The 11,843-nt window shown below is 46.7% G+C and overlaps 1 protein-coding gene across 1 annotated transcript in view; it reads right to left on the bottom strand.

Moving 5' to 3' along the window:
* Positions 1-3,648: 3,648 nt before the first annotated feature.
* The window catches only part of Trub1 (TruB pseudouridine synthase family member 1), a 100,870-nt gene continuing 92,675 nt past the window's right edge, over positions 3,649-11,843 (bottom strand). Inside the window, exon 7 of the mRNA XM_075974527.1 lies at positions 3,649-3,934. Coding sequence (XP_075830642.1) covers positions 3,693-3,934 — 242 coding nt within the window. The 3' untranslated portion in view covers positions 3,649-3,692. The remainder of the gene's footprint in view (positions 3,935-11,843) is intronic.

Raw genomic sequence — 11,843 nt, 5'->3', positions numbered from 1 at the left:
GGCTACCCTCAGCTATATTGCCAGTTAGAGACCTGGATTACACGAGAATCTGCTCAAAAAAAATAATTAGAATTTATGGTACAATTTTGGGCCATTTTCATTTTATTTTTTACTAGTTTCTAGGGTATTAGATTAATACCCTAGATGATTAATGAGAATCACTATTAGAATAAGAGGAAATGTTTCTTTTAAAAAGAACAACAAAAAAAGAAAAACTAATATTAACTAAATTACATTTGGGCTCTTACATGTTCCAAATTTTCACACATGTATCTGTTTAAAAAATTGGTATGTAGAGCTCATCACGGTACATTGATGAAACTTAATCAGGAGGCAGAATGTAATTGGGTTTTAATGACATTTATGGAACATTTATATGTGGGAAGAACATATGTTTAAAAAATAATTTTAAAGACAAATCATATACTATGCTGGTTCATGTAAGCCAGTGGTTCTCAACTTTCCATAAAGCTGCAACCTTTATTATAGTTCCTCATGGTGTGACGGTCCCAACCATAAAATTATTTTTGTTGCTACTCATGACTATAACTTTGCTACTGTTATGAATCATAACATAAATGTCTGTGCTTCCCAGTGGTCCCAGGCGACTTCTGAGAGAGTCGTTTGGCCCCAAAGGTTGAGGACCACTGATATAAGTAAGTCAACAATCTCAGAGTGGAGCAGACTGTTACCAGAAAAATCTCAGTTTCATTCACCCACCATTTATTGGGCTGAAGGCATTAGAGGTTGAAGATGGATGAGCTTAGGGCACAGTGGGAGGCGTGGATGTGGAACAAGACTGCCTGCAGACAAATGCGCTCAAGTGTCAGGAGCCTTCGGAAGGAAGACCGGAGTCCTGCATTTGTGCTAAGGAGCTTCGGTACCAGGACAGCCTGAGTTTTGGAGCAATTTACTGAGCATATGTCCCAGTTTCCTGAGCTGAAAAATGTAGAATTTGGAATTTCTATTTTATATTTGTATTTTGGAGGTTTTTGAGTCATGCTCTCATGCAGCCCAGGCTGGCCTTGAACTCTGCCCTACGTTTTCTTCCTGTTGCTGTGTTAAAATGCCCTGAGGTGCTGGCTATTTTTATGGCTGACTTGACACAAGCTACTGTCATCTGAGAGGAGGGGCCCTCAATTGAGATAGTATCTCCATAAGATTGGTCTGTAGGCAAGCCTGTAAGCAGATTGAGCAAACTGTGAAGAGCCACCTTCCTGCTCTGTTTGAGTTCCTGCTGTGACTGCTTTCCAGGATGATGTATGATATGGAACTGTGAATGAAGTAAGCCCTTTCTTCTCCAAGTTGTTTCCGGTCATAGTATTTCATCACAGCAACAGTAATGCTAATTAAGACAGAAATTGGTACCAGGAGTGGGGTATTGCTGTGATAGACAGATTTTAAAACTTGGGGCTAGAAAAGGCATTGAGCGTTCAGAGCTTGGTGAGAGTTCTGTGGGAGCTTGAAAGATAAATGCTGACAGAAATGCAGATGATGGAGGCTTGGCATGCGACGTCCCAGAGGGCAGGCTTGAGAGTCACATAATGACTCAGTCGGGGGCGTTACATATCTGTGGTTCTTCTTAGCTGGAGCTGAAGCATTTGCTGTGATCAGTAAGATATATCAGAGCCGGGCGATGGTGGCGCACGCCTTTAATCCCAGCACTCGGGAGGCAGAGGCAGGCGGATCTCTGTGAGTTCGAGACCAGCCTGGTATACAGAGCTAGTTCCAGGACAGGCTCCAAAGCCACAGAGAAACCCTGTCTCGAAAAACAAAAAACAAAACAAAACAAAACAAAAAGATATCAGAAAAGTGAAACCTTTGTTTTGCTGGGACAATGAGAACCCATTAGTTACTGGTGTGTGTGTGTGTGTGTGTGTGTGTGTGTGTGTGTGTGTGTGTGTGTGTGATATGTACATGTTCAAGTGGGCATGCAAACTTGCAGGTAGGCATATACATAGCCTTGTCTAGTCTGGGATCTTCTTCCATGGCTCACCACTTAATTTTTGAAACAGGATTTGCTACAGCTTATTGATTCTGTTAGTCTGGCTGGCAAACAAGCTCCCTGGATTCCACCTAGCTCCCCAATCCAAGTGTTGGGGTTACAGGCACACACTGCTGCATCTGGCCTTTGCATGGTGCTGGGGATTCACACTCAGGTCTACAGACTTACACAGTAGACACTTTGCCTACCGAGCCATCTCTCGTCCCTAGCTACTGGCTCTTTTATCTTCTTTGTGTAGTCTCCCTGATCATTCACGACTATTGATGCTCTTACAATCGAATCCTGTCTTACGCTTCTCCTTCTATTCCACTCTCTTCACGACTATTAAACTATCTAAGTACCCAATTTGCAGACAGGACATTCAGCATTTGACCTGGGTGTGCATAATAAAGCAAATTTGGCTCAGAACGTCCCTTACTTATAATTTCTCCTCAAATGTTACTGGTTTAAATGCTGGTTGTAGCGGGAAGCAGATAGAGAAGCTATTAAATTAGGGTTTTTATAATTAACCTGCTTGAGCTCTCGTTCTAATTTAGAGGCACGCAGTAAGTTCATACTTTTCTTTTTTGGGCTGTAATTTTTTTCAGTTTCTGTAAATCTTACACATTAACCTTGAAGCCATATGATTTTATTTCCCTGAAATTCTTTGAATTCTTTAAATAAACCTGGGGGTTGGATGGGGCTGGCTTTTTCAGCCCCACATATTCAGCATTTGAAACCCACTCTCCTTTCTTTGTGAAAGGCACTGTCACTGGATCCATTCAGAGGGAAAACGCATGCGATCATCTGGCATCCACTCAGGACGAGGGCGAGTTATATATATGAGAAGCCATCTTCTTGTTATTTATTAAAACACATGTGAAATTAATGTTTTCATCTATTCACTGTTTAATTAAAATATTTTTTTATGGAGCTCCTAGTACGCGAAAGGCAAGCCTTCATGTGAATTCATTCTTTTCCTTTGACATTAATATGGTCCAGGCCTTTAAATTTTCTCTGCAGACTGCTGGGCACAGACAAGCCCTGGGCCTGAAAGGGCAGCCACCCACTAGGGTGGAGACAGCACAAGGAAGCTGGCCCGTGCCTGGCACTGCTGACATTTGCAGCCAGATGATGCTTGCTTGTAGGGACTGTCCTGTGCTTTGAGGAGAGTTTAACGGCGTTCCCGGTCCTACTGACTGGGCACCGGCAGCACTTCATGCTTCCCTTCTCCAAGTGTGACATAGCTAACAGGAGTCAAGCACACCCTTGCTGAAGCCCCACCGAGCTACAGTGATTCTCAACGTACCAATTTCAGTTCAAAGTGTATTCCTGGGCCAGTGAGAGGGCTCAGTGGGTAAAGATGTTTGCTGTCAAACCTGACAGCCTGAGCTCAATTTCTGGGATCACATGTGGATAGCAAAAACCAACTCTTCAGACCTCCACCTGCACGGTGTGGTGAGTACTAAACCACACACACACACGTACACACACATGCACAAACACACGCACACACACATACATGTACACACACACACCACCACCACCACCACCAACAACAACAACAGCAACATATATAAGTCTGAAATGTTTTTTAAAATGCATTCCTTTTGCTTCCTGTAGATGATAATAAACGTATGTAATTTGTGTAGTGAGACTCCACATCAAACAAATTCCATTTCTGTTTCTGCCACCAGAAATAATAGTGTCAGATGATCTCTTCCCAAAATAAAGAGTGGAGAACTGGCTTTGACCCAGACTTAGAGTTAGCATTGAGTTTTCCTAAGCAGGTGTAAGTCTGGAGGAGTAGCCTTTGTGCTAGTGCAGGGTCCCTTGCCTTCTTGGGCTGTTTTAGCGGCGTGGTGGCGGAGATACTGGTGCTCGGTTCTGGACGCTGCAACATCGCATCAGGTTTGTCTGTCCCCCAGTTTCCAGACTGCCAGCTTCTCGCTGCAGAAAGAGCAGAGAACACTCATTGTTCTGTTTATAAGGTACGAACCACATTCAGAAGCTCTGCATCCTCACGACCTGCTACACCTCCTAACATGATCTCTCTGAGAATAAATACTGTGATATTTGAATAGGGAGAGAGGATATAGATGTTGAGTTCACGGTCTCTTTCATGACTAACGCAAAGTGATGTTAAGGAGCCACCACGTGAACCAGGAACTGAGGGGCACCAGTACACGGAACTCCAGAAGTCCACATGTTTCGCCATTAGAACTGTGAAAAGGAACCCCCAGTCCTCACACCGCTCTGTATAAGATATCTATAATCTGACTAAAGTGCAGGGCTCTAGATCCTACCAGTAGGGAGTTTTAGTTAGGAGATCTGGGGAGGCATAAGTTTTCATTCTTTTAAGATGTATCCAAATGATCCTCTGCAAGTGGGCTAACACTTTGAAAATATCTACCTGGGTTTGAGGATTTTTTTTTCGAGACAGGGTTTCTCCGTAGCTTTTTGGTTCCTGTCCTGGAACTAGCTCTTGTAGACCAGGCTGGTCTCCAACTCACAGAGATCCGCCTGCCTCTGCCTCCCGAGTGCTGGGATTAAAGGCGTGCGCCACCACCGCCCGGCGAGGATGTTGTTTTGTGGTAGAATGAGGCTCTAAGATGTATCTCCAGTACTGGAAAAAAACCAAAACTTCTCTTGAAGATAAAGAATGGCTACTGAGCCTTGACATTAACACAGCTGAAGGCATTGCAGAGTCACGAAAGGGTAAGACTATTAAGAAGTTAGGAAGGCATTGACAGCCTGAGTCATGCCAGAAGGGGAGAGTCTCTGAAAGGACGATATCCATTTAAGAGCGAAGAGTGAGCACAGCCTTGCCCGACGATTCACCGTGTCTTCCTTAAGACAGCATATCTCCTCTGTGGGAATGAGTACTTAGAGTCACCTTAGCCTAAAGTCACTAGACATCCTAAATATTTAACTAGCTCCTTCTGCATTTCCTTGGGGGAATGTCCTGGGGCAACTCTCCTCACCATAAATTAATAGCTATTCCAATGATATATATATATATATATATATATATATGACTGTGGGCTTGGACGACATGAGTCCTTCCCAGAATCTAGGTCTATTTATTCAGGATGCTGTCAAAGCTAGGTTGCCCAGTCTAGAATCATAATGGTGAAAAGTTAATAACTATAAAACTAGGGGTTTGTTGGTAAAATTTTAGCAGAGAGTCGGGAAGGGGGGTAGTACCTACATTTGTGTCCTTGACCAGTCTTCATGAGTCAGACACCTGTGCTCACATGCCCATTGCAAGTGGTAGGACAGCAGGCTAGGTGCCACTGGGGCTTAGATCACGGTCAATCGCATCACTCACTCAAAGCTTCAAACTGTTAATGTGATCTCATCAACACTTTATGTGTGTGTAGCCCTGTGCAGAGCAGCAATAGCCTTCAGCACGCAATTCTAGCCGACTTTTATAGCCACATCGTGAGCTAAGTATAACAGATATTGTTCTCTTTTATATATGAAGAAACGCTCAGCTGCTTGCCTACGGTTAAAGAGCTGGTGCACGGCAGAGCAGAGACATATGGTAACTACATTTGTTGAATGTCAACCTGGAGGCCAGACACATTAATGTCTGGTCTAGTCTTGAAAGCCATCGTACGAAGTAGACCTTATTGGCTTACTTTGTGTGTGTGTATGTGCATAGATGCAGAGGTCACAGGTCAACCTTGTGTGTTATTTCTCAGGAGTATGGGTGGTGGTTCTTAGCCTAAGTACGGACTGGCATTATAAAGAAATTTAGTTGTCATGAAAAAACCGTTAGATGGAGTCTTTTAGATACTTCTCATTGGCAGTATTACTGAGATTCTAGTCAGTCCTGGGAATATACATTTTAAGTCAAATTTTGTTGTCAATAGTCCATGTGGCGATAAAAAATATATGAATGGGTTGTTAACCTAGATTCACAAATCATGAACTACGTGATTTTCAAATTTCAGTCTCGCTTCAGAGAAAATTGACTTCTTGCTCATTTGACACATGTATTTAGAAGCAGAGAATCCAAGCAATACTTAACCATAACGCTAATTATAGTATTCAGAAGGCTTCTTGCCATGGGGCTTTCGGATAACTACAGTCATGTGATCTTTTTTTTTTCTCAGGGTGGGCTCAAGATGGAGGAAGAACTGCCAGCTCCATCTGAGAGATCACAAGCCGGTGGTCCTGCACAGACCTTAGGCATCCTGGCAAAGGTCATCGGAGATCTTAACAGCAGCAAGGAATCCTAGCTCAGGACAGAGCCACACAGACACGACCACTGCTCATCAGATCCAAGCACTCTGTGCCCGAGGGTCAGGACAGCTGTCTGCTAACAGCTCAGGTAAATGTGGGAACACAGGAGGGTACAGTTGAAAGTTTTCCCTTACTCACTCCTTCTTGTTCCTAGTTACAATGGAAAATTATGAGTCAGCATTTATTCCTAATGGTTTACCTTGTCTGACCTAGAGATTCTTCTATAGCTCTTGGGGAAAAAAAGATGTTTTATTGAAATAGTTTCGGTTCAGTGTATCATATCTGCACACTAACAATCAGAAGGCAATTCATTTTAAAAATAATAAGGGCCCCATGAGTGCTTGCCCAATTAAAAACTATAATTTAATTATGTCCAATCGCAGCCCATGATTGGAGGACACTCACTCTTTCTCCCCGGCCTTCCCTTCAAAGCCAAGCAGTCGCAGTGAGTATATACATCAGCTCACCGTCTCTCAAGCGCTCATTTCACGGCCGACTGAAGACAGCAAGGCTCACTGCATTTCCGGTGTGCTGCCCTCTCCAAGTGATGAGTGGCTTTCTCAGGTGAAGAGCTTGTCATCTCTACTGTGACTAGAACGCTGGGGTAGCATTTAGGGATTTCCAAAGTCCAGATCTCCAGGAAGCCTGTACTCTACTCACTAGGAGCCTGTGATTGTCTCTGAATCTCCAGGAAGAGTCGGGGCGCATCCTTAGGAGAAACAGAGTCTGAATTTGGGGAAAGGAGGCTAAATTCTCAGGTTTTGGTGAAAATCCCTTCTCTCTACTGACCCTGATGGATTTAGGCTCTTGTCACATCTCATGTGTGCTGTGTGCCCCAGACATCACCTGCAGTGCTCAGTGTCTCTCAAGACCATCTGCCTTCTCACTCCGTGTCTCTCAAGATCGCCCACCTTCTCCCACGGGCATTCGAGGTTCTTCTGCTCCTACACAGCAGCCCTCAGGTTGCTCAGTCCCACCAGAGTCTCCCAAAGGACACCAGAACAAGGGACTGCACATCTGCATCGCCATCCTCACCACTTGGTGTTTCTCGTTCCTACGTGTGTAGCTCTGGAGTGGGGTGGGGAGGCTGGAGGGAATGTTTGACCACAGACTTGGGTTGGTTGATTGTTCAGATTGTTTTCCTTGGTTTTCTAAATACATATTTAAAATTTTAGTACATTTTATTTATTTATCTATTGTGTGCACATGTGGGGGGCTCACATGGCCTGCATATGGAGCCCATTCTCTCAGTTCACATGTGGGGGGCTCACATGGCCTGCATATGGAGCCCATTCTCTCAGTTCACATGTGGGGGGCTCACATGGCCTGCATATGGAGTCCATTCTCTCAGTTCACATGTGGGGGGCTCACATGGCCTGCATATGGAGTCCATTCTCTCAGTTCACATGTGGGGGATCACATGGCCTGCATATGGAGCCCATTCTCTCAGTTCACATGTGGGGGGCTCACATGGCCTGCATATGGAGCCCATTCTCTCAGTTCACATGTGGGGGCTCACATGGCCTGCATATGGAGCCCATTCTCTCAGTTCACATGTGGGGGCTCACATGGCCTGCATATGGAGCCCATTCTCTCAGTTCACATGTGGGGGGCTCACATGGCCTGCATATGGAGCCCATTCTCTCAGTTCACATGTGGGGGGCTCACATGGCCTGCATATGGAGCCCATTCTCTCAGTTCACATGTGGGGGGCTCACATGGCCTGCATATGGAGCCCATTCTCTCAGTTCACATGTGGGGGGCTCACATGGCCTGCATATGGAGCCCATTCTCTCAGTTCACATGTGGGGGGCTCACATGGCCTGCATATGGAGCCCATTCTCTCAGTTCACATGTGGGGGGCTCACATGGCCTGCATATGGAGCCCATTCTCTCAGTTCACATGTGGGGGGCTCACATGGCCTGCATATGGAGCCCATTCTCTCAGTTCACATGTGGGGGGCTCACATGGCCTGCATATGGAGTCCATTCTCTCAGTTCACATGTGGGGGCTCACATGGCCTGCATATGGAGCCCATTCTCTCAGTTCACATGTGGGGGCTCACATGGCCTGCATATGGAGCCCATTCTCTCAGTTCACATATGGGGGGCTCACATGGCCTGCATATGGAGCCCATTCTCTCAGTTCACATGTGGGGGATCACATGGCCTGCATATGGAGCCCATTCTCTCAGTTCACATGTGGGGGCTCACATGGCCTGCATATGGAGCCCATTCTCTCAGTTCACATATGGTATCAAATTCAGGGCATCAGTCTTAAGGCTGGGGCTTCCACCCTGAGCTGTTTCGCTGGATCTTTTTCCTCTCTCTCCCTCCCTCCCTCCCTCCCTCCCTCCCTCCCTCCCTCCCTCCCCACCTCTCTCTGTAGGCCAGGATAGCCTCAAACTTGTGATCCTTTTCCAGCCCCAGCCGGGCATGGACTACCATGACTGATTGATGGCTGTTTTGACAGGCACCCTGCCACGTTAATCTAGCTTTCTATGACTTCATCCTGTAATGAGCACCCCAGGAACAGTTAGGTTTTATAACAACACATAAGATTTGGAGGGGCTCAACAAGGGCACAGATCCAGTATTTGCTTATTGATTTTTTTCCCCTGGTGCCTGCTGCTCTCTGATTGGCACAAGGAGAGCACTCAAGAGATGATCCTGTGTTACCCGCAGCTGCTTCAGGAGCAGGACCACGACAGGGCCCTTAACGGCAGCAGGAACGAATCAGTTTGGTAAGAGGATGCTCTCCTTTGTCTAGGGAGAGATAAATGCCTCAACCCTAGCCCACAACAAGTCATTCTGAACCTCTGCCAGGCTGCCACTGCGGGGCAGTGAGCAGCCGAGAGCAGGCTACATTTGGTTTCACAATCAGAGCATCTGCCGAAGACATGACCCCACCACCTTCCCTCCCTGGGGAGGCTGCCAGCACCTAACCCTCACAGGACAGCAAAGGCTTCCTCCCTGGGGGTGAAGGAAGGCGATCAGAGACTGCAGAGTGGCCAAGCCCTGAAAGAACCCTGCTATTTGATCTAGGTTAGAGGTCAACACTGCTTCCATCAGAACCCACAGTTCTTTCTAAGAGGTAAAGAAGCTTGCTGACAATGAACTGGGGAGTGTGTGTGTGTATGTGTGTGTGTGTGTGTGTAGACATAAAGAGGCAGAGGAGATAAAGACAGAAACAGGCAGGTGGGCGTAAGAAAGGGTTGAAGAAATGAACATTCTCTGTAATTGATATAGAAACTGTGTTTCTCCCACAAGCCAGTCCACAGCTAAAGAGCACATCGGAGAGATTCGACTTCATGCCCGTTTTCCTCCGTGAATTTCATCCTCTCGGTCTGCCCAGCAGTTACTTGAGAGCCTTTCCCAAAAAGGATGATGTAGCACAGTAAGTGGCCCCAGGGACTGCTTCCTTCAACCTTAAATCAAAAGCCATTACTGCTGTCTGACGGCTGCTTGGTGATTTGTGTGAGTTCACGGCAGTAGCTTCCTGTATCCCACCGCACCCTGGATGGCTCCTGTCAACTGACCTTGTCGGTTGGAGTTCTTCGTTGGTGCCAGGGGACCTGAAGTGACGCCTACCTCAGATGAACCCTGCCTTTCATCCCTCACACCTGCTGAGTCCTTACAAGTCTGAGCATGACCTGCGGGCCGAACACACCCAAGCTAGGAAAGTGGGTCAGAGGAGACGAATGTATACTCATAGTCACGTGGGCCTTGCAAATCTCTATTTCAAGTCACTCAGATACACCAGCGAAAGTAGGTGTGAATGGTCCTATTTTCCTCACACCAAAATACAATTAAAAGTTCAAGATGAGCCAAAAATTTTACACAATCATTTAGAGCCATAGCATACCTAGTAGACATTGAGTAACAGTGAAGTGGCTATGATCATTGAACCCTGATGCTTTGGGGCCTGTGGGGAGATAGGACAGCATGGTAGGAGCCACGCCCGGGAAGTAACTTCTTCCTAGGAGACCCAACCTCAAGATTCTACCAACTGTCTGTCAAGGACATTGCAAGCTCGTGGCCACGTCTACCACACAGGCCCTTGAGGGGTATTTAACTATATGTTCCTCTTCTCAGAAACATGACTCTGGAGGCTGTGAGCCTGGATTCGGGTTTAGAGCGTGTCTCATCTGAGCGTCAAAGGTGCAAATGCTGACGGGCGCCCACTGGCAGCAAACCTGCTCTCCAGGGCAAGGAGAGGCCATCCTAGGGGTGGGACGAGTGCTGCAAGAAACCCACGGATGCTTGGGGGAGAAAACTTCTTTATTAAGGGATGAAGTGGGGAACACACACATCCACAGATACAATAGGAAGTGACGTATCCACCGTGGAAAGATGGAGAAAGCTCCGGACCCGGTCACCAAATGGTGCATCAGACGCTCATGTATCAGGAAAAACCATGCCCATGGCAGATGACCTCCAAATGTCATTGGCTAAACGGATCAAGCTTCCACTCCCACAACCGGCTAGGATCATCGTAAAAGGATTGTGTTAGGGGCCATGTAATTAACCTTCTTGTTACTGTTACAGACGTCACAGAAACAGCCCAGGGAGGGAAGACTGACTTTGTCTCACAGTGCGGTCCCATCAAGGCAGGGGAGAAAAACTTACCCTGGGTACAGGAGCAGGTAAGTAGGATGTCTTACGTGTCAGGGGACCAGGAAGCAGAAGAGGCTTGGCCATTGGCAGGGCTAGCTAGGCTCCAACTCTTTCTTTTTTTAATTTATTTTTTATTGAAAAAAAATTCCACCTCCTCCCAGCCTCCCATTTCCCTCCCCCTCCTCCCACCCTTCTCCTCCTCCCCCCACTCCTCTCCCCCTCCCTCTCCAGTCTGAAGAGCAGTTAGGGTTCCCTGCCCTGTGGAAAGTCCAAAGTCCTCCCCCCTCCATCCAGGTCTAAGAAGGTGAGCATCCAAACTGGCTAGGCTCCCACAAAGCCAGAACATGAAGTAAGATCAAAACCCAGTGCCATTGTCATTGGCTTCTCATCAGACTTCATTGTCCGCCATGTTCAAAGAGTCCGGTTTTATCCCATGCTTTTTCAGTCACAGTCCAGCTGGCCTTGGTGAGCTCCCAATAGATGAGCCCCACTTTCTCAGTGGGTGGGTGCACCCCTCACGGTCCTGACTTCTTTGCTCATGTTCTCCCTCTGTCTGCTCCTCATTGGAACCTTGGGAGCTCGTTCTGGTGCTCCAATGTGGGACTCTGTCTCTATCTCCATCCATCGCCAGATGAAGGTTCTATGGTGATATGCAAGATATTCATCAGTATGGTTATAGGATAGGGCCATTTCAGGTTTCCTATCCTCAGCTGTTCAAGGAACTAACTGGTGACATTGCCCTGGGCAGCTGGGAGCCCCTCTAGGTCCAAGTCTCTTGCCAACCCTAAGATTGTAACGGCATAAACAAATGCAGACAGATTGTAAAACTATACAGACAGCTTTAATGGCGAAATAGACTTACAGAACCACCGTTCCTGCGGGGGCGGCTGGGTGCATGCTTGCCAAATTTATAGGCCAACATTAGCCCAAGGCGAACACGCCCCCTAAGGGGCGGGACTTATCCCTACATAAGATGGCTCCCTTAATTAAGA

The sequence above is a fragment of the Microtus pennsylvanicus genome, chromosome 5 (assembly GCF_037038515.1).
Source record: "Microtus pennsylvanicus isolate mMicPen1 chromosome 5, mMicPen1.hap1, whole genome shotgun sequence".
In the NCBI taxonomy this organism is placed as follows: Eukaryota; Metazoa; Chordata; class Mammalia; order Rodentia; family Cricetidae; genus Microtus; species Microtus pennsylvanicus.
Note: the sequence above shows the minus strand (reverse complement) of the source record. Positions and strands in the feature narration are given on the sequence as shown.